The sequence below is a fragment of the Rattus norvegicus genome, chromosome 18 (genome assembly GCF_021556685.1).
Source record: "Rattus norvegicus strain SHRSP/BbbUtx chromosome 18, alternate assembly SHRSP_T2T, whole genome shotgun sequence".
In the NCBI taxonomy this organism is placed as follows: domain Eukaryota; kingdom Metazoa; phylum Chordata; class Mammalia; order Rodentia; family Muridae; genus Rattus; species Rattus norvegicus.
This window is the reverse complement of record NC_141551.1, coordinates 71,012,272-71,035,378: the sequence shown is the minus strand read 5'-3', so window position 1 is coordinate 71,035,378 and position 23,107 is coordinate 71,012,272. Positions and strand designations below refer to the sequence as shown.

Sequence of the window (23,107 nt, the reverse complement as noted above, 5' to 3'; positions counted from 1 at the left end):
CAAGGCCAGGGTGCTCAGTCAGATCCTTGGGTCTAATCCAGCTGGATCTCTAAATGAGCCCTTCCTAAGGTCTCTCCCACCCCCAATGATGGCCCATTCCAACTCTGGCAGGATTCTTAAATTCATCCTAAACAAGAGTCTCCAGCCTTGGAGTTATTATGACACCCTAATACAAAAATGACCATGGATAGTCCATCCCATGGTATGCTACACACACCCAGAAGTCTCGACTCTAACCTCTCAACTACTGAGAAAATGCTGACCCACACCTACAATCACACAGGTGGCAGGATAGTTCAAGGTCAGCGCTAACACCTAGCAGGCATTTCTATGTCCCGAAAGGCCCAGGATACCCGCCCGAGGCCGCAGGGTATATCGTCACCTTCAAGAGCAAGGAGGCCCAAGTCACAAGCCAAAGAATGAGCTGGGATTCAAGCCCAGGCTAGCGAAAGGTGAGCTAGCCCAGGCCACTAACTCCCTCATTCTGAAAGTCCTCTCCTATTGCTCCCAGGGAGAACCTGAGTAAGGGTCCAGTTGCTTTAAGCCAAGGAGAGAGAAGGTACAACAGCTTCCTTGCCATCGAGTCACTCCATCGCTTGCTTTCTGGGAGTTATCGCTCTGATCTGTCTATGAATTATATCGGAAAGCAGTTTGGGCAAAATGGGCCTCCTGGCCTCACTTTGTGGAGCACAAATGTGAGCTGAACTATGGGCAGTTCCCTCACGTGCGCGTCTGAGTGTCGCTGCTACCTTCTAGAAAAGTAAGGAAATCTCTGGAAGGAGTTAGGCGGTTTTACAGTTAACTTGCATAAACTAAACAGCCTAAAGAAAACTTGGCCATGTTCACTTCTAAACCAATTTTGTTGTTTCTTTTATTTCCAAAGGAGTTTTCTCTTGTCACTCACTCATCTCCTTTAGAAGGAAGGGAGCCCCCACAAAACCAGGCCTCTTACCGGCACCCTATTTCCAGGACCCACCCAGCAGTTTCTCTCCTACTGCCCTCCTGAAGACTACCCAAGCTTCCACACAGCCTGTTGGTCTAGAAGGACGATTAGTAACTCGGTCCTGTCAGACAAATAATGATGAATCATGATTATTAGCTCGGAGGTGTGCTACCCTGGCACTGCCCCCACCCATGATGCCTGAGTCTGAAGCCCCTAGCCAGAGGGCTCTCTCCTTAGAGCACCATTTAGCCATTGAGAAGAAGTAATGCAGGGTAGCAGGGCCCGAGAGAGGGAAGACACAGAAATCAAAAGCTCCTTTCTGTCTCGCCAGTTGGGCTGACTCGGCTTCCTGTGGCCCTGTGTTCAGCCATGCAAATTATAACATGTACCCGGCTGCCGCTGCTGCGGCTGCTGTTGCTGCTGCCGTCTGAGGAGAGACCGGCTCTGCCCAAGCTCGGAGAAGCTCAGAGGAAGGGTGGGGCCTCCCAACCCAGCCAACTCCATTCATAATATTTACAGTAAATGGCTTCTCTGGCTGCCGGTGAGTGTCTATCCAGCCTAATTACCTCTTGAGTTCGCCTACAAGGCTTTTCCCCTCCCCCTCCTCGACGTATGACCAAGCTCCCACCATGACCCTCCCCCCCAGAACAGCTCAGCCACCATCCCCTGTGAGAGGCTTTGTGTTGTTGTTTATTTATTTATTTTGGGCAACCAAACATCTGGAGCCCCCAGATCTACACAGTATTATCTGCTTTCCTACTTTTATGTCTTGGTATGGACCCAGTCAGGCCCCAGAAAAACATAAGAAGTGGGCCAATGCTATGACAAAGTCCACTTGTAGGTGCAAAAAAAAGACATCCCTGTTCAATTCAGCTCCTCGCCCACCCACCCATCCACTGTGTTTAGATAGTCTGGAGAGCTCCAAATTCCAGACCTGGACTCAACTGCAAAGCCAGCACTGGATACAGACAAACGGACACCCGAGAAGCTGGCAGACAGAGCCATAAGCCACCAGAGTCCTCTCTGCTTCTTTCACTAAGCATTTTAAGTAAGTGTGTTAGCATCATGCTAGAAGTTCGCTAAGTTCAACGAGACTCTTAATGCAGGCCCGAGAAATGCCACCATGAAACTCATTACTTTGTGTGCTAACTTTAAAAACCTTGCTTCTAGAATAAATGGATAAATAGAATCAGTTTTCCAAGAGGGCAAAACTCCTCAGGCACGGAACACAAAACCATCTTGCCTGCTTTTGCCCTCGACTTTGCTTTAATAAAAAAGTCCCAGGCCACGCTGACCCCAGTCCCCCAAAAGCCGCCCACTCTCGGCTCCAACTCTCTCTGTCCGCTCAGTTCTTTCTAAAGGGTTAGAAAACTTTTAGATGACAGGAAAAAATCGGGAGCAACAAGCAACCTTTGCATCCATCCCTCTCCTTCCTGGGCTCCCCTTGTTCCACAACAATTATGAAAACTCTTGGACGGGAAAGCATTTTGAATATTTACGGCATTCCAGCCAATAAATTCCAGTGCAGGAGCTGATGAAGAAAGGCCTCCCTCTCCAGCAAGCTCCCTCACTGCTCCCTCCCTCCCCTGTTCCGTCCCAGCCCTCATTCCTCTCTTCTTTACAACCCAGGACCAGGGCTGGCCAGGGCCAGGGCTGCACTGTACTTACGGGGGGGGGGGGGGGGGGGGGGGGACAACAGAGAGACAGCCTGGAGACAGTGTGCAGACTGGAAAAGTTAATCATTACTTCTGTCTGCCTCTGTAATCTAATCTCCCCAGCTTGGACACACTCACTGCTCAGCCATCTCAACCCTTTTACCCCCAAAGCACCCAGGACCTCCTAGACCTGAGCCTCGACCTAACCCCCAACCCCTCCCCTCCAGTGTGGGAGGCCATGGGAATGCAAGGCTCCGGAGAGACCTCTTATAAACCAGAGTAGTACCACAGGGATCTGCAGTCCACCGTGCATAGTTGCCCTTCTGTAGAGTGTTCCACAGGTCTAAACATTTTCTGGCCTCACATGATGGGGGTTCCAATCCAGCTGGTACATTAGCAGCTGTCCCCCACCCTAACCCCCTGCTGCTTTCTCTGTGTGGAATATACAGTTAAAAAAAAAAATCAGTGATTAAAATAAGTGTATTTTACCACAGAATGAAAAGGGTAAGCAAACAGACAGCTCACTGGTAAAGCATTTGCACTGTGCTGACGATCCTGGGGTTCAATGCCCAGCACAGGATGGGAAGGGATCCCCATTTTCCAAAGCTTCTATGTATCGCTATGAGCCTGCTCAAACACAGGGTTTTAAACTGTGGATTAAAAGGAAGCAAAGCTCCCCTGAAATACATGGAAACAGTGCTGTGAGCACATGGCACTTTACTCTGAGCTGAGGGTCCCCCATTTTCCCGAAAACTCAGAAGAGTTTGCAAGCCAAGAGGTATCTAGAACCATAACCCTATTTTAGAATAAAAAAGCTGGCGATAAATCCCTAGGCACTGCCCCACCCCACAAATCACAAATCCAGGAGTCAAAGCATCACAGATCTAAGGGTGAGAGGGGGACTTGGTGACCAAGCCTAGGCCCTTTTCTCAAAAGTGAGAAAACAAAAATGGCTCCTATATGGCCTACTCTCAAGCCTGTCAGTGTCTATCTAGGACCTACACTGTAGGAACAGCAAAGGTACGGGAGAGGGGAGCAGTGAAGAAAGAGACTCCTGACTCTTTCAGGAAATACCCCCAGAACTGGAGATGGGGCCAATCTATCTTCAAGCAGTGGGCACACCCAGTGCAGGGAGAACTTTTTTCCTTTCCCTCTTGGTTACTGATTAATGAGGGGAGGGCCGGTGCTGTCTAACAGGCAGCCTGCCACTGGGCTGACAAGAGTCCCTCCACACCACAGCAGAGTTCATAAACAGCTTAGATGGCCTTCACTTATCCTAGGAGCTGGGGACAATGATTTCAACTCCCCACCCAGCCCCACAAAATGCAGACAGGCAAACCTGCCACCACCTGTATTGACTCTGTATTCGTTTGTGTCGGCTGAGCAAAGGTCCCAGATTAAAGAGTAAAAAGGCTATGGAGAAATTAACCAACACAGGAGCCAACAGCCAGCAGTTACTGGCCTGGTTACCTGCGTGTCTTTTGGCTGAGAGAAGTTCCCATCTCCACGAGGTAAAATTGAGGTAAAAAAGAGAGGTCCCTTCTCTTTCGGCTCCAAGGGAAACCAGCTCCCCAGCCTTCTCCCCGCCTCCTGGGGGGGGGGGGTGAGGAGGAACACCAGAGAAGCTACTAGGATAATTCAATTAGTGGGCCCTCAGAGCTCACAGGAGCCTCGGGTAGTCCCCCCAGGGAGCCCACAGGGCAAGAGCAGTCTAGAAATGAAGAACCTTGATAAACGCATTCTTAGATTGCTATGCTAGGTGCCAGCAACCCTCAGGTCAATCATGGCCTCACCCAATCAAGAAGAGTTAGACCTCAGAAGCAGTCTTAGGCTCTGAAAATATCCTACCTCTCCTCTAGCTGCCAAAACCTTGGCTGCTGCCCAATCGTGCGTACACCAACCACCCACCTCAGTGGTCTCACTAAAAGCCCAGCTCTCTGGTTATTTCTAGCAGCCTGTGGCCCCAGGGGCTACCAAGGGTCTGCAAGGTGAGTGGGCGTCTCGCCTTGAGTCAGGCAACAAGCAGCGAGGGCTGAAGCCAGACCACGGGAAGACCACCACCAACTGCTGTGGTTCACTTTTCCATAGAAGCAGAGGCAGGGTTTATGACAGAAGAGCCTGCCCCACTGCCCAGAGAGCCATCCCAGCAGAGCCTCTGTGGGACGGACCAACTCTATAAGATGCTGTCCCTGCCTTTAAGGAGGCTTTTTGTCTAACTCCATCCTCTGGGACCTATACCATGATCCTTCACACTACCCAGGGCCTAATACGGGACAACTCAGGAAACGGCTGATAAATTAATAAGCCAGACATACTGGCTTCTCCCAAAACGAACAGCCCCGCTCAGTCAGCTTCACCCCTGGGAGAGGGAAGAAGCATAAATACCCCCGCACCGGGGGAGAAGGAACGGACAACGGGCCTCTCCAGCAGAGACAGCCAGAAGAGCCAAGGCTTGTCTTGGACCCTGAGCAGTTGGGAAGGAGAGACTCCCCTGCTCTGGGCTGAGAGGATGCCCAACCAGTGGCTGGCACAGGCTGAGAGGTGTTTCCAAGGTAGGCGCCGGCCAGGCAACCTCTGTGGGTACACCACCTGCCCACAGCATTCTGCTCTGACGTCCTGCTCTGTTTGGACAAGTTACCCTCAGCAAGTGTTCAACAATGCTTTTACACACCCCAGGGCTCTTGTTGTGTTATAAAAACAAAACAAAGCACACTGTGGGGGGGGGGAACCTGGGGGGGGGTGAGAGGGAGGGCAAAGCAGGCAGCCACACACAGTCTCTTTCTTTCTGGTCTCCTCTCCAGCTCTGGGCAGCACTGTCTCATATCCCAAGCCACCAGAACAAGGGTATCCGAGAGGACTTGGATCCCTAGGGATGAATGCATGGATGCTGTACCTTATCTGACCCTCCTTTGGGGTGGGGGTGAGGAGGCTTCCTGAGGCACTGATGGCCACACGACCTACTTAAACAGCTACGTGGATGGGCTGCCCCATCCTCGGGGACTGAGAAGAAGGAGTTATAACAGTCCGGAGGCTCAAAGCGTCCCTTGCCAGCTTCCTCTCCAAAAAGACAAGAGTGCTGTGAGACAGCTAAGGAGTGAAGTAAATTCCTACCTACACTTAACAAAAAAAAAAAACAAAAAAAAAAAATTTTTTTTTTCTTTTTGGCAAGTTAAAACTGAGCTAACGACACAGGGAGGGGCCCAGGGTTCAGGATGCCAAAGCCAAACCAAAATTAGTTCCCAGCCAAGTGTTGCTTGGCCTCGCCATTTGGGGCAGGGAGCTGAAAAAGTCATGAAAAGATTCTTCAGTAAACCGGGAAATAAGGCTGCAGTTAACATTTCAACTGAAGGTGACCCTTCTGGTAAAATACTTTAAAAAAAATAAATAAATAAAAATAAAAGGTAAGTTCTCAAACAGCCTCTTTCTTAAAGAAAACGGTCTAGAAGTTCTCATGGGCCTAGAAGGGAGGAAGGAGGACAGGGATGGAGGGGCGATGCCCGACAGCTTCCTCTACTGAACTACTTTTCACAAACCAACACCCCCCAACCCCAGTTCTTCTGAGGGGGGGGGGTGTGACACAATTTCCTGTCTTGTCCTGATATTTCCTGTTAGCTGGCAAGTTATCGCTGGTTTAAATGACTGTCCTAAACTCCATCAACCCTCTCCCTGCCCAGTTCCCAACTTCACTACAACCTGTCTCCATCTTGGCACACACGCAGTATTGTTTTCTACTCCTTTAGGAGCGAGAAGGCAGGCAATACTTCCACAGTGGCAGCTTGCTCCAGGATCAGGGCCAAGGGCCGGGATCCCCAAGGTGATTCATGGGGAGAAGAGCCAAAGGAGGGGCTTACCCACCTCCTACCAACGTGTATAAGTTGAGTAACCGAAATCAGGGGAGAGAGCTTTCTTGGTGTGTTAGCCGCTCGACTGAGGACAGTGCCTCAGCAGTTAATAATATCTTCCCCTCTGAAAATAGCCCGAAGAGGAAGCCTCTGTGTGACAGTAGGCAGGCAGCCAGAGGCTGGGCCATTCAATCCTCATCGAGAAAGATGCTAAGGCCAATGGTGACCTCCCAGTGGCTACACTTACAGTATCTTCTCTCAGACTCCCACAAAGGGGCACCTTGCCTGCCGGGAAACAAGGGAGAGATGTAGCATGTACCGTGGGCTTTGGAAGCTAACCCCTGTAACCTCTCTAGCTCTGTGTCACATTAGGCAGGCCCCCAAGGACATCTGGGGAGAAGTAAGAATAAGTATACTTCCCTCCTACTCCTAGCCCAGACAGAAAGGGTCAGACGTGGGGAACAAAGCTAAAAGAAATGTCCTACCGAAGGTTTCTGCAACTTGCATGGAAATGGAAAAGGTTAAGGAAGATGGTGGCCCTATAGGTGGTCCTCATCCCGCACTTGGGAGGCAGAGGCAGGCTGAGCTCTGAGTTTGAGGCCAGCCTGGCCTACACAGAGAAACTCTGCCTCCGAAAACCAACCAACCAACCAACCAACCAAAGAAGGAAGGAAGCTCAACACTGAGGTGCAGCGTTCACTCCCAGCAAGCTAGGCTCTGAGACCCGTGCCAGGACCACCCATGTACCCATAGTCCCAGAGATCTCCAGGGATTGCGGAAGCCAGCACAGCTCACCAATAGACCCAGCCCCTGCCGGAACTCTCTCCTCACCAGTCACTGCTCTTCCCTGCCAGGACAAACCTCCCACATACATTTAAAAGCTACGTCTGTAAAAGTTGCTGTGAAACACACGTAGTGTGAAGTGCGCCGTCCGTGACAGAGTCCAGTCACAGAACCACATATCACCATCAGCATAGCCAGCAGCAGTTAAGATCCCACTGGCTGCTCTGGCCAAGGATCCGGGTTCAGTTCCCAGCACCCACGTGGCGGCTCACAACGGTCTCTAATTCTCATTCCAAATGACTGCCTTGGAGAATCCTTTTTTGGGGGAGCCAGGAACAACACCAAAAAAAAAAAAAAAAAAAAGCTTGTACAACAGGGTGCTTGACACTAAGAACAGTATCCTATTTTGTCATATTAGCTGTCTAATACTTTAAAATATTAAAAATTAATATATTTAAAATATTAAAGGAATTCTTTCTTTCTTTTTTTTTTCTTTGAGATAGGGACTCACCATGTCTCCCTGACAGGACTGGAATCCACTATGTAGACCAGGCTGGCCCCAAACTCAGAGAAACCTGACTGTTTCTGCCTCCCAAGGGCAGGGATTATTTTAAGTGTCACTCAGCTCAAAGTTCAAAGCACACAATGAAGAAGAAAAAAAAAAAAAAAAAAAAAAAAAAAGACCAACCTAGAGGAAGGGTTTTAGCTTGGTGGAGTGGGGTGTTAGAGCACAGTGTGTGTGTGTGGGGGGGGGGGCTGGGCTCGCTGTGCTCAAGGGGTCAACCTTCCTTAAGCACTTTAAGGAAGAAGAGAGAAACACCCTGCCGTTATCGTACGATACACCATATAAAGAATTATTATGGAGCTAATATGGAAAGAGGCAAAGGAGGTCAAACCCTGTCATGAACCTATGACAGACAGGGTCTCCCTTTCTCTGCTGCTGGCCCTCGAAACTCTCAAAGTCTGAGCAGTCTACAGCGGGCTCTAAGAGGTCTAACTTTATAAATGGGAGTTGGGGTGGGGTGCGGGGAGCCGTTTGCAGGACCACAGCCAAAGCCAACTGCCACCCTAGCCTGGCCTTCTTGGTCCCTCCCCCACTCCCCTTGCTGGCCTGACTTGGGTTCTGCCTGGGGACAGGATGTAGAGGCAGCAGCCATCTAGTCTAGCCGGCAGAGCAGCCCAAATATGCTCCAGAGATTTTTAAATGCTGTCACCCAGCATTTAACCCCTGCCTGACTACCTCATTCTTTCCAGGACAAAAGAGGTTTATCAGGGAGTCATTCTCCAGAGGCGGGGCCCATGACCTCAGGCCCTACAGAAGAGGCCAGCCAACAGCCCCATGCTGCCCAGGACTGGTCTACACCAGGGTGTGGGTGTGCATCAGGTAAGCCGCCCTAGCCTAGAGCCATCAGGCTGATTTGGTTTAAAGAGATGCAGACTGTATTCTGGGAGCTCCAGACGGTCATTTCTCATAGAGACCTGGAGGGAACAGGTGGTCACCCCCAAGCCTGTCCTTACTATCAGCTGTGAGCTCAGTGTGTGACCGACCCACCCTCACTTCCAAGTATATTGGCAATCACAGTCAAACTAGAGGTTACCTGTTCCCAGGCATGAAGAAGAGACACTGGAAACATAGCACGTCCTAAGGCCCAGACTCCCTAGTTTAGTCTCACAATTTCATGCCAGACAGTAAAAACTGCTTCACATTTAGCTGAATGGCTTTCTTAGATCAGAATGTAGCCATCTTCCCTGAGAGTTGCTTGGTTTGAACCCGAGTTGCCGTGGACTGAGCCGGGGCAGCGTTTCAGAATGTATATGCATTTTTTTTTCAGAGCTGGGGACCGAACCCAGGGCCTTAGCAAGCGCTCTACCACTGAGCTAAATCCCCAACCCCTGTATATGCATTTTGAAGGCTCTCCTCAAGACACTATGGCAAACGCCAGCAGGGAGCAAAGAGGAGACAGACCTGTCCTTGTAGTTGACTTGGTACTGACTCAAAGCCTGTCCACCCCAAACCTGGACACCAGAAGCTAAGACCTCAAGCAGAGGAACTAGCCCTTCACAATCCCCTGCCCCTCCACATAAACACGACTGCATAGACAAGAGCTGGGGTTTCTTCAATGCTCCCAAGAATCCTGCATGCTCCAAGTCCCCAGTGCCCATCCCTCAACCCCACCCCCACCCTGTCAGTAGGAATTCCTCCTTTCCTCAACTCTCTAGATGGTGGCTTCAAAGATGCTGAGCTGAGAGCAATTCTTCCCAGGCGGAGGGCTGAGGCGGATGTCCTCGCTTCCTCCATGAGTTCTAATGTCCTTGCTTCCTCCATGAGTTCTAGAGTTTTCCAGCCATGACCGCTCTTGCCAAGGTGGGTCTCCCTGACTCATTCAGGTGGAAGCAGCAATAGTCTGACCTGCATTTGCAAGCCCTTCCAAAAAGACATCAGTGTCCAGAGACAAAGCTAAACCCAGGCTCCGAATCAATACAAGCATTGGCCCCCACACAGTATACAACCTCATGTAAGGTCCACCTCACCAGAGCAGGACCCCAGGTTCTCTCAGACCCCGCCTGCAGGTGTGGCATCTCTCTGCTCAAATGTCAACACATGAGCTTGTCTGTCTGTCTGTCTGCGGCGCGTGAGCACACAGGCTCGCAAGCCTGTACAGAGCAACCCATCTGTCTCAGAGAGCCGGCTGTCAGAAATGAAAGTACAACCTTCTGGAACCAAACTATTGCCTTCTAAAAACGTCCCGTTTTTCCCAGACTGAGGAAACTTGCGAGGGTGGGGTGTGTTGCACTGCAGGTCCCCAAGGACCTGGCCTGTCACCCCCCCACACCAACCCCACCCCACCCCCCGCCCTCCCCGCACACTGCAAAGCTGGAATTCCAACCTGAAGCCAGGGTGCTGCTCCCAGGACTCGTCCCCGCCCACTCCCCTTCCTCTAGCTGGCCCTGTGCAAGGGCGCAGGAAAGGGAAGGGCCAGCCTTGGAGTCACCCCTGCATTTCAGAAGGGGCCGGGCCTTTGAGCGCACCCCACCCCCATCTCCAAGGCACCACATTTTCACATTCTTTCTCTTTCTCTTCTTCCCTTGCCAAGAGAATCAAGCCCTGGCTCACACGGTCGACCTTCCTCCCACCCTAAACTGAGCCCCATTCATTAAGCCTGCTCTCAGCCAGGGCTGCACAGGAAGGAAAGCAACACACAGGGCCTGTGAAAGAGACTCCCAGAGGTTATTTCAGGGGGGTGTCACTACCCCCCACCTTGATTGATGCCCGACCTGCTCTAGCCCTGCCTCACCCCGACATCCTCTACAAGAGTCCCTTCCCATCTCCTCTGGCCTCATTCAGCCACTCCTGCCTAAGAGCTCAACCTACTCAAAGCGTACACATCTGGACACACACACACAGACACACACAGACACGCAGACATACACACACAGACACACAGACACACACACACACACACAGACACACACACACAGGGCACCTCTGTAAAAAGGAGGCTTGGCCTTCCAGAAGGTGTAAAACCTTCTGCCCAAGCTCATGAAACTCTTTGAGGGCATTCACAGGACAAAGAGCATGGGTTCTCTCTGTGCTTGTTCACCTCCACTTTAGATACCCCCAGAACCATTGGCATCAGCCCAAAAAAGGGTCTTCCTACAACCCCATCCCAAACACTGTTACTATATACACGGCTCCAACTGCGTCCAGAAAGAAGAAAGAGCTCCAACCCGAAGCCTTGGGAATTAGTAAACCAAGGGCTGAAATTCAAAACAAATGCCCTTTCATGTGGTGGCCTCCACCTCACCCCACCCCCAACCCCCTTTTTCCCTTTTTACGGTCTTATTCTATCATGCTGTCCCTTTCCAAGACACACTGCTACACCCTAGCAGAACCTCGTCCGTCTGAGGGGGCTGCGGTTTCCCAGGGGGTTCTGGGGAGTGGAGGGCTAGAATGTGGCTCTCTCCCAGCTTCTTTCTAGAACTGGAAGGACTTTGGGAAACAGAGTTGGCTGACCAGGTCATGCTGGGTTCCTTGGGAGGGGTGAAGAACTCCTCTCAGCCTGATGTCGTCACTTCCTCCAGTAGAGGAGACAGACGAGATGTTATCAATAAGACAAACCTTCCGAAAAGCACCACTTCCCTTGCTTATTTTATGTGGTTTGGAGAAGCTGGGGCTCCTCCCTGCACGCCCAGGGCTTAAAAAATCTAACAGGCCAACAACATCCTGAGGGTGATATTCCTTTCATACTCTCCCTCTCCTGGTCCTTCTTCTTTCTCTCAAGACTCTCATCTCATTTCAGCCTTGGGAAGCAAAGACACAGAACAGAGCCTTCCCAAGGCACACTGGCTCCCTCTCTCCTAGGCTGCTAGGACCCACTCCCTCCTCCCCCTGGGGTCCTGCTTTCCTGCTCAGTTCTCATTAGAAGCTTTGAGTAAACAATACCCTCGTTCTCAGATAACAGTCAGAGTACACTGCGCTGAAATCAAAACAAACAGGGTCTCCCTACAGCCATTTCCCAGCAGGCTCCACTCCTGCAGGGGAGAGACTGGGGTGTGAGTCCAGAATGAACTATATACCTCCAACACTCGGGAGAAACTCTTCAACAGTCAGTCGAGAGGAGCCACCCTGCAACAGGTCTAAGGGAGGTCCCATGACTTCCACTCAGAGATGCTGCACCAGAAACCTCCACCAATGGCCAGCTATGCTGAGTGCCCAGAACTGTCCTGGAATTTCCCCACCTCAAGTTACTTTCTCTCTTGCTTTAACGAGTTCTTAGAAAATAATGATGGTGTGGAACAGTAAGAGGAAGGGAGAAAAGAGTTCTTAGAAAAGAAAGAACAGTCTCCCGGAGCGAAGTTGCCATGTTAGCCTCTCTTGTCCTTTGGGATACAAATGCACAGAAAGCTCCTCCTCCAACACCATCTCCCCAGGGCCCAGAGAAGCCTGTCCAGCTGAGGACAGCTCGGGTACCTATTTGTCTACAGCAAGCCCTGCCCTGTTGCTCCAGAACCCCACAGTCCTCTGAGATCCATCTTGCACCTGGGCCATGCCTTGTAAACCTGGGTCTGTCTCCTTCAAGGCATGCGTGCAGGAGCAAAATCAGAGTTCAAAGCACAGGAGATCATGCCAATGGTAAGAAATGGAAATAACTTAAGTCGGGGGTTGCTCTAGAAACGACGAGGGAGGGCGAGATGGGTCCCATGGGAAACTAAAAGCCCCCACCGCCAAGCTCTGGGAGCTCCATCCCTGAGCCCACAGGGTGGATGGAGAGAAACAACTCCTACAGGTTATCGTCTGACCTCATGTGGATGACACACACACTCAACTTAAGAAACGAAAAATAGCCCTGAAGCTCATCACACAACACAGCTCCCCCGGGTGACTCCAGTTTCCCCATTCCTGGGAAGGGCAAGGTTCTGGCACAAAAAGAACCCCAGAACGACAAGCCGAGAACGCACCACAGTCACCGGATGTGTCCAGTTTAAAGAATATGTACAACAGAACAATTCCAGAGCAACCAGCCTCCCGAGGCCTCTAGGAAAAGAGAAAGTGTCTTACCTGAAAGCCCCCCAGGGGCCAGATAATTCGTTCCCCCGGTTTCATCGGAGGAAGGTACAGCGTCTGGACAGTCTGCTGCAGTCAGAAAAAAAAAAAAAGAGAGAAAAAATAAATCCACAAATAAAAACATCAGCACTCCTTCTTACAAACACCGAGCAGCATGAAAGAGGAGACCACACATTCCAAAGGGCTGACTCGCAGCCGCCGTGCAGATTATTAATGGTCTACTCGGCTTCATGGTCCAGCCTAAGACAGACCACAGCACCTTGTCACCAGTCTCGGCTCCAGGCGGCCAGTTAATCATTAGTCAAGTCAGGCTCAATCACAGACTGCCAGGAATTTCTCTTCCATTATAAGTCTCCCATTGAGCTCAGGTAACTCTCGCAAGGTCAAGGAAGGTTCGAGGTGTACTTTTCTCAACCCTGTTCACTCTTCTCCTATCAAGCACGAAGTCTCCTTCCTCCCACTCCCAGAGATGAGGGTCTCTCATCCTGGCCTTCACAAAAACTATGCTCCCTTCTTCTAACTGAGATATGGCGAGTACAGAAATCGCACAGGCTCACTAACTTCTACCAGTTCTACCATGGATTCATGTGTGTAACCAACCCATCAAGTCAAGACGGACTTCTCAGCCAGGACCCACTTGGAGGGGAACCTTCTACCTACTTCCAGGCTGGTCCAAACCCACATCTGGAAACCCTGCCCAGACAACCTCCATTCTACAAGGCCGCTTGCCTCAGTACCTACACAATCTTTCCGACACTATATCCTGCCATTTTCTTTACTAGACCTTAACTGGCGGACTCCATATCCTCTCCTACTCTCCCAGTGCTAACCAGGAAAATGCCAATTCCAGTTGAGAAGAAAGAGACAGACTCTACAAACACCCCTCCCCCAAGCAATTACAACAAAAAGTAATGCCCACGAACCACAACTCCTCGGCCCCCTGGAACACAAGTGCACAGGCCCCTGTCTCTTCTGCACTCTCTGCCAACGTCAAACTTCTTCCTACGTCCCCATAGACAGTCTGGCTCCAGAAAAGCAAACGCACCACTGGTTTGTACAGACAGACTCCAGTCCTCCGACCCTGGCTACCAGACATTAGCAGACGTCTCTCAGGCCACAATGGTAAATAGTTACTCAAAGCAAAGAGCAGCCTGGAAGCAAGTAGAAAGGCCTAGGACAGTCCTTTAGCTCCTGACCAAGGGAAGGTGACCTACCCAGAGGTCTCTGCTGAGAACCCCTTCCACCACTTAGGCTTCTCTCCCCAGGGCTGAAAGACTATTCAGAATTCTGCAGTGTGTTGGAAAGGGAGGTGTGTGTGTGGGGGGGGGGGTACTCAGGTATATACAGCACTTGTCCAGTGTGTGTTTATAAATTTAAGAAAGGGCTGGAGAGATGGCTCAGTGGTTAAGAGCGCCGACTGCTCTTCCAGAGGGTCCTGAGTTCAATTCCCAGCAACCACATGGTGGCTCACAACCATATGTAATGGGATCTAACGCCCTCTTCTGGGGTGTCTTGAGACAATGACAGTACACTCACTCACATACATACATACATACATACATACATACATACATACATACATACATCTTTAAAAAAATTAAGAAAAACCTCTTCTAAATGGGAGGGAGCATGGAGGAGTGACCAGCAGGGGATGAATGTGTACACATCCATTCCTTTAATGGAGAGGGTAATTCCTAGCAGGAATATGGAGCTTTTACAGGACACATGGTGAATCAAGTGGAAAACAATGGGGGGGCACACAAAGGAGTTCCTTGGCCTATGATGCAAACCTGTACTTCCTAAATTACAGATCCTGGCCCCACCATCTTCTAATCTTCATTAGAGATTGGCTTCTTGCTCCCCTCCCCCACACACTCCCCCAAATGGAAGACACCCCACGGCCACGCCCCCAGCTCTCGCTGGCTTCCTGCCAGGGGCAAGGTGTATTTCAAAGGCAGAGCCTGGCCTCTCCAGGGCAGGGCCTGGAGACCTCAGTCAGCGTGTCAGCCTGTCTCACATCAAAGGTGAGATGCAACCACAAGTGATTTTTATGAAATGCGCTCTGCCCTCTGCATCGCCTTTGATCTTAGGAGGGATTTACACACGTTAATTAGGCCTCCCTACCACCCCTGTGAGGCAGCAATGCATTTGAGAGGCACCCAGGTAAACTGAGGTGCCTTGACTAGGCCAGGGGCCACCCAGGGAGCTGAGCCACCCCCCCCCCCCCCCAAGTCCAGCTCCTATTCCAGGGCTTCCATTCCCAAACCTTCCTCCCTGGAGCTGGCCAGGCTGAGCTGAGCTGGTCTCGGGTATCTAGACTCCACCCACCGAAAACTCTGCAAGGATAAATCTCAAGTCAGAATCTCATCTTCTACCACAGAGCCCAGACAGCAGACAGCAGACAGCAGACAGCAGACCTGGGCCGTCCCTGGGCCTCCTCTGCCACTGTACATTACCAAACACCTAATTAAGCCCCGGGTTTCTGTGGAACAAAGACACACATCCTCTTCTCCCAGCAGTTCCAGGGGAAGTGCAACCCAGAGCCTGGGGAACTTTCTTTCCCCCACTTAGCTCTCCTGAGTTTCCCCAGTACTACTTTGTATATGGATGGAGGCAACAACCCGAATAAATGAATGAATGACCTAATCATTCATTAAAGGGACTTGGAAAAGTTAAGAGACGTAAATTAAGAGGGCCAGATGGCAGATCAAGATGCCAGCCGTTCTGGTAGGCTCTGAGGGTTGTACCACAAGAGGTCATCCCTTGCAGTCAGTCCCTTTCAGAGGCAGAGACAGAACTTAGAAGGTAAAGGGCCCATCCAGGCTCTCCCTCCTGTATCTCTACAGGTGAGATGTGGGGACAGAAGCAGCAAATCCTTTGTCCTCAAGGGACGGGAAAGTGGGAGAACCTTCATGCCTTGCAAAGGCCACAAGTCACAGCCACCCCTGTGCCAAGGTACAGGCAAGACTCCTTGCACACAACTGTCTTGGGAAATAGAGAACCAGGTGTAGACCTAGTCCAGGTCCTTCAAGGAGGCTAGACCCATCACAGCTTTTCAAGTTCAGCCTCCAAAGGATCCCTCAGTTCCAACTACACCAGGCCCCAGAACCTTTCCCTTTGCCTCCTCTGAAGCAAGAGACCTCACGAAAGGGATTCCCTCGGTTTGACTGGCTCATTAAGGTTTTAACAGTTGTCCATTGTAAAACCCTATTTTCTGTTTCACCTACGTAACCCAACACCAAACTCCTCAACCTCAAGCTGGGAAAGAATTCTAAATCCCCAGGTCAACACTTTCCCATACACTAGGTGGGGAGAAAATTGAGGGACTTGAGGGAACCCCCCCCCCCGAATCTCTAGCTACAACGCTCCTGGGTCACCACAACCAGCAAATCGGCCATAGACCAGTCTCTTAGGACAGTCCCTGAGACCAGCTCTGCTATCCAGACCACTGCTCTCTCAACAGGGGCTTTTCCACTACTTTGCCCCGTGTTTCTACACAGTGGTGCCTGAGTTTGGGTCCTTTTTCTTGTTTTGTTTGAAGCAAAACATTTGGGGGTGAGTAACCAGCTGGTTGGGTTTCGGATTGGCAGGTTAATCACCTCCTATTGGCTGATCTGGGGAAGGTTGCTCCCCTCCTTGGAAATGGCACACATTCCTGTCTTTGTGGCTTCTCTGTTTACACACATTTTGCTACCTAATGTCAACACTTGCTAATGAATAAATATATCACTCCACTCCCCGAAAATGAGGTCCCGGCCTGCCAGGATGGCTGCTTAAATCTTGTGAACAGATTTTACCCAGTATCTTTTTTGGCAAACCCGAGAACACATGGTCCTTCTTTGCTATGGAGTTTGGACTTTAAGGGAACCTCTACCAGAGCTGTCTTCACCTCTGGGGCTACGGGGCCTTCCCTTTCTGTTAAGGTTAACAGGCCACATTTGAAAGACGGATGAGGAAACCACAAAGCCAAAAGAACTGAGGGTGGACCCCCGGAGAAGTGACCTCTGGGAACAATTCTGGATCCTTTAAGCCACAAACTCAAGACAAGTTATAGCCCTTGGAGTTTGCTAATGCCAACTAAAGCTTGTTGCAAATGCAGAGAGCTGGGTTTATCTCGTCATTAATGACCATTTATCTGGTGTTTTGTAAATCGAAAGCAAAATATCACATACTCCACAGGCCACCTATTAGGCAGGCACCAGGCAAGCAGCAACGCCTTCCCAACTTGAGGGAACTGGCGAAGCATGTGGAGGGAGGGCTAGCCCGGACTTTGCTTACACATTCATTAAGCACTTAATTTATGACAAAGTCCCTGAAAAATTGGGAGGGGAGAGGGGGGGTTGCAACAGCCAAAACTCATGAGGCAAAAGGTTCCAAGAGCTAAAGGGTGCCCAGCCCTTCACTTTTCCCTCTCCTTGGCAAAGCAAAGACTTCACGAGTGTTGCGTTTTTTGTAAGCGCCACAGAACAGACACACAAAAAAAGCAAAGCTAAAAAACCCGGACTTGCAGCAAACGGTTCTGTAATCCTTGCACTGTTAAGAAGGAAGCAGGACTTGTCCCTGAGGCCATCCCCAATCTGTTTTGCTGACCCTGTCCCCTGGCACGGTCGGCTCTAAGGGATGGGACCTAGCACTGCCAGCCAGAAGACAACCACAACAGGGCTGGTGCCAGTCTCAAATGGGCTTCTGCCCTGGCCCTCTGCCATCAGGCCAGAAAGCAACAGGCAGAGCTGTGCTGAAAACTTTTATGGTCTCTCTCTCTCTCTCTCTCTCTCTCTCTCTCTCTCTCTCTCTCTCCTAAGAATTCTGAGAAAACCCCCAGGAGAAAGCAGGCTTGTGGGTGACTGAACAGGGGGAAGGAACATAATCCCCCTCCCAACTTGTTGCACTTCTTAACCTAGTGTGATACTCCAAACGGAAGCCTCTCTTCAAAATCGCTCCTCATCCATTTAACCATCCCTACCCACAGATCCTTCTGGCACTTACAAGGCTTCAGAACGTTTCCATCAACCTGTCCTATTTGGCTCCCAAGACATGCAGTGGATTAAAAGCCTCCATGTGTGAAAGATGAACAAACTTCCACCACACAGTTCAAACACATAAAAAAAGGAACAAATCCTAAAACATATCTGGGGGGGAAGCTATGTTGGGGGGGGGGGTGTCCAATCACAAGAGGAAAATCCACCAAACTTAAAACAGAGGAAAATTGCCTTGAGCAACCCAAGCACCACCCCAAGACCCCAACCTACACGCAAAAACAGGGTTCTGAGAAAAGAAAGACTTGAAACCCATCTACTCACCAGTTGGTTTGAGAAAATCCATCGGGTATCTGGAGTAAGGAGGAGGGGGAGACTCTGAAATTAAAAAAGTAAGAGGATATAAAGGCTGAGCCATGAGAAACAAGAGATAGAAACTTATGATAACTCAGGCATTCTTTTAGGCCAACTGTTTGTCTTAGCTGTGGGGGTTGGAGGCAGGGCCGCGAGGCGGTGATTGCCTTGATATTTAGCTGTCAGATAAACAAAAGAGGCCGCCTGGCGCCAGCCTCGGCGCTCTGCTCCTCCACGTCTGCGGCTGCCGCCGCCGCCGCGCTCGGCGGGCCGAGCTGGAAACCACCGGCTGGGCCAGGGCTCCAGCGGCTGGGCCGCGCAATGAACAGTCCATAGGGTGGGGGGCGTCTGGGGCTGCTTAGTGTCTTTTACAACTACAGATCCCGCTTCTCCGGCCCTCCCCGCCACTAGGAGCACAATTCACCTCCGCCCCCACTGCTGAGCTTGGCACCCACGCACTAGGGAATCCTACCCAGCCAGCCCACCTGAGAGGGAAAAAAAAAACACCCAAGTGAGCTGCTGGTGAACTTGGAAGATTTGCAGGGATCAGGGCATGATCCTCTACCCTGAGCACAAAGACAAGGAGCAAACAGAAGGCATGGAAAACCTAACAGGATAATATGGGGAGGAACCTGTTCAGGGTCCCGGCCATGAAGCCCAGGCCAATTATGGTGCAGGGAGGGACGTCACTGAAACGCAGGGGTGGGAGTGTCGGGCGTTCTAAGGACCACTAATTGTACGCTTTTCTGTGCGAAATAAAGATAAAAAAGTAGAGGCCACCCAACTTCTCCAGGCTGTTTGCTCCTTCTCGCCCCGAAGTGTGCACAGCTGAGACTGGATACCCAGTTCAGTCTCCATCCTACCACTGCCCCCAAACTCCAAAGCTGGGAGGCCAGGACAGTATCTGGGCCACTCGTGCCCCACGTGACTGTCCTTATTTACTAAAGGAGAGACTCTCCAGCCTTTAAAGCTAGTTTCTCCCAGCCTTCCTTGGCGGGCTTGGGCCGAATCCAACTCGGCCACACACCTCAACGCCTTTCCGGGTGCGGGGGAAGCGTGATCCCCCACTTTGCTCTGTATCCCCTTGCATACCCGGAAATAAGAGTGTCTCGTTTTCTGCAGCATGTCAGTTCAGTATAAGGCTAAGCAGCAGTATCCCTGGGTCTCTTCCTCTGGAGGGAGGGGGGATGGTGCAAGAGCAAAATCTTGAAAGGGAACCCCAAGGAATGTCAGAGTTTCCCCCCCCCCTCGTTCCTTCTTTGATTTAGTTCCCTTGTCTCCTCCAGGAGATAATGCACACACCCTCGAGCATTTCTACCAGCATTTCCTCGCCAGAGGGAACGAAAGGTGGACTCAGAACAACTTCTTACCTAGTTCACAGAGTCGACTAAGGTGATGGGGGTTGCAGCACACCAGCTCGGGGTTGATCTTCCCGTAAGATTCACAGCAACACAGCCTCTTGACTTCCGAGGAATGCCTGAGATCCGGCCACCTGAACACTTTGCACAGCAGGAGGGGGAGCGAGTAGGACGAGGGCGGCTGCGCGGGCTGCGCGCTGGCGGGCGCCCCCGGGCCCAGCCTGCAGTCCAGGCGGCCGGGCAGCAGGAGGCACGCGGTGCGCGTACCGCCGCGGGACTCCACGGCCTGAAGCAGCAGCTCCAGCTGCCGCTCCTTGAGTTTCTTGAGCACCGAGTGCGTGAGCGCCTTCAGATCCGCCTCGGCGCCCCCGGCCGCCCCGGCACCCGAGGATGGGGGATGGGGATGGTGGTGACCTTTGGCACCTCGGACTGCCTTACCCAGGCAGCAGCCAGCCCTGCCCGCACCGCCGCCACCAGCCCCATAAGCCCGGCCGTCCGTCGCCCCTTCTCCCCGCAGGTCGCCTCCGCCGCCGCCACCCCCCACGCCCTCCTCCTCGTCCTCGCCGCCGGGCGCACGGCTCCTCCAGAGACGCCGGACGAGCGCAGATCGTTTGGTCCTGAACATGCGGGGCGAGGAGGCGAGGAGAAAAGTCGTTTGCCGGCTAAGGAGCGAACATGACCTCCGCACACCATGAAGAAGTCGGGCGCCGAGTTGGGGCAGCAGGCGCAGGCGACAGCAACAACAGCAGGGGCCCGGGCAGAAGCGGCGGCGGCCCGAGGGGCGCTCCGTGGCATGCGCCAGTCTCCCGGAGGCCGGGGCGCGCGCGGGGGCCCAGGGGCGCCCGCCGGGGATCGGGGGCCTGCGCTTCGGCTGCCCCACCCGGCGCGGCCCGCGCCCTGCGCGGCTCTCGGGCCCCGGCGTGCCCCTGAGGAACGCGGCCGCCGCTTCCCTGGGGGCGGCCGAGGCAGCCCCGGTCGACGCCTCTCCCCAAAAAGGCCCCCCTACAGTGGCTCCCGAGTGTCGGGCTCGCCAGCCTCGGCTTCCTACATGGAAGATCCTCAGGGGCAAAAAACGAAAGACGTTAGGCTGAGCTACTGAAGGGAGGAAAAAGCCTCTTTCCCCCTTGCTAAGCAACTTAATTTGGGGGTGGGGAGAAGCAGGCAATTAAAAAAAAAAAAGGCAGGCACACGATTTATTTTTTTCTTCTATATCCTTAGTAACCGGATCTCCTCGAATTCTGTGCACGCGAAGACTTGAGGGAGGGGGCCGAGTAGACTTCACCCCTCGTGAGATGTCTGGAGGGTCTCTCAAAAACCCCAAAACCAAATATGCAAAGCCCCCAGTGAAAAAACACACCACCTTCTCGCACCTCGGAGGTCTGGAGGGCACCGGATGGAGCCGGGGTTTAAAAAGAGAAAATGTTTACAAAGTAGAACAAGATGTTGGAAGGGTGGGGGGAAAAACCGTATCCACGAGTTACATCCCCTTTTTTTCCTTGCTGAACCCCGCCGGTCTTCCTTTCCTTTTCTTCTGTCAAAAAAAAAATCGTATTTCTTTTAATCCACAGAAAGGTCTGGTTAGGCTGCTTCAATCTTGCGTATCTGGGTGTTTTAGAGTCTCTGGTCTTTCCTCCTGCGCTCCCGGGGGCCCAGGTCCTCGGCGGGGACTTCCTCCGCGCTGGGGAAGCAGGGACAGAAGATGCTGCGGCGGCGGCTGCGCCCCGGGGGGCTGTCAGCGCGGGGGAGGGCGGCGCGGCGGCGGGCTCCGGCGGGTCGCAAGCTCTCGCCCCCGAGGGCACAGGCGGCAGGCTAGCTAGCGTGGGGGCTGCCGGTGCCCCTTCTCCTGGCCGAGGGTGGTCGCTGGGGCTGCTCGCATAAGCTGCTGGCCCCGACCCGACAGTGGCGGCAGGAGGCCCGGGTGTCCTCTCGCAGCCTCTTCCTCCGAGACTCTCTTCGTCGCGCCCGGGAGCCTCCTCGTCCCCCGTCCGCCCTCTCCTGGCGCTCGAGTCCTTCTGCCGCCGCTGGGGGCTCGCCGCGCCGCACTCAGGGACTCCGGGGCCGAGCGCTCGGCGGCGTGGCGCCGGCTGGCTGGCTGCGTCTCAGGCAGCTCTCCGGCGCGGCGAGCGGACCGAGCGAGGCGCCCGGCTGGCTCTGCTGGCGCTGCTCGGGGACAAGATCCTCTGTGCGCCGAGCAGCGAGCGAATGTGCCCAGGGCTCGCCGCCTCCCGCAAGGCCTCCCGCCTCCGCCCCCTTCCCTCCCCCCTCTACCCCTCCCTCCCCCGCCCCCAGCCGCCGCCGCCTCCTTCCCGCCCCCCCACCCGTCCCTCCGCTCGGCTGGTTCCACTGCGCAGTGGCGCGCCCGGCTCCGGCCTCGTCACGTGGCCGTCTAGACACCCTGTCGCTTTAAAAAAAAAAAAGCGATTGTGTTTCGCAAACAACAGATCGGGTTTCTAAAAGCTATTTCAACCCCCCTCCCAGTTACCGCCACCCTCTCCCAGGTCTACAGAGGGGTACCCACGGGCGGAGGGAGGTGGGAGGCCGAGACGGCCCCGGGGGTCGGCGGAGACCCAGGGGGAGCAGGGGGAAATCGGAAGAGCTGGGGGCGTGGAGCGGGCGAGTTTGGAGCGGAATGAGCCGGTCAGTGGCCCGATTTAGACCAGTGGAGCTCGCCGGGGCGCTTCATTCATTCGTTTTGTTTTAAGGCCCTGGCGGCGGATCCCTTGGAAAGGGGAGGAGATCGCTGTCTGTTTCAAAGACATTTACACCGGCCAGGACAGAGGCCCTGGGAAGTGTGCGCTAGAGGGAACAGCCGGGCGGCCGAGGGCGGAGAGGCGGCGCGAATGTGACCTCAGCGGCCGCCGCGCTCCCTCCCGCCCTCTCCCGCTCCGGGCTCGGGTTTCTAGGACTGCCTGGAGAAGTGTGTCTTGTGCACAGCTCTGGAATGCATTTGGCAGGCTGACGAGCAGCGAGGGGCAGCATCCTGGAGGGAGGAGGGGTGCAGCTCGCCTGCGCGCCGCCGTCAGGTTTCCTCCGGGCTTGGAAGACCTCCGGCACCCGCCACTCGGCCTCCTGGCGCGCGAACGTTACCCAGTGAGCAGACCTGCTTAGAGCATTCAATCGCATGCGGGGCCTACTTGGGGTCAGAGAGTTTTTCCCTTGACCTCAGGTTCCAGAGAAAGCTATCCCCAGATGCAGGTGACTGCTTGGAACTAGAAAAGGTATTTGTCAAGCGAAAGTCCTGTGGGTGCTGGTCTGAGGATAGTACTAGGGTGTTAAATGTGACTGAGACAACTAGTTGGCATGGTGACCCAGACTCACATATTTATTGGGTTTTTTTGAAAAGTCTCTTGAGGGGCTGGGGATTTAGCTCAGTGGTAGAGCGCTTACCTAGGAAGCGCAAAGCCCTGGGTTCGGTCCCCAGCTCCGAAAAAAAGAACCAAAAAAAAAAAGAAAAAAGAAAAGTCTCTTGAAATTGTAACAGGATAGTAATAAAACTCATGGGGGTGGGGTAAAGATTTTTTACCAAATGTGGACTGTAATTATTTCTTCCAACCGGAATTATATGTTCTGACCAGTAACTTCTGTTTCTAACCTGATAGATACTTTCAAGGGCTGGAAGTATAATTCATT

The 23,107-nt window shown here is 52.8% G+C and overlaps 1 protein-coding gene across 2 annotated transcripts in view; it reads right to left on the bottom strand.

Moving 5' to 3' along the window:
- Positions 1-21,683, bottom strand: part of Smad7 (SMAD family member 7) — a 28,513-nt gene extending 6,830 nt beyond the window's left edge. The window contains exons 1-3 of one of the 2 annotated variants that reach the window (XM_087593541.1): positions 19,490-21,683; positions 18,090-18,143; positions 12,784-12,855 (exon numbers count right to left, since the gene is read on the bottom strand). In XM_087593541.1, coding sequence (XP_087449667.1) covers positions 12,784-12,855; positions 18,090-18,143; positions 19,490-20,102 — 739 coding nt within the window. In that variant the 5' untranslated portion in view covers positions 20,103-21,683. 2 annotated transcript variants of the gene reach the window in all.
- Between the last annotated feature and the right edge of the window lie 1,424 nt (positions 21,684-23,107).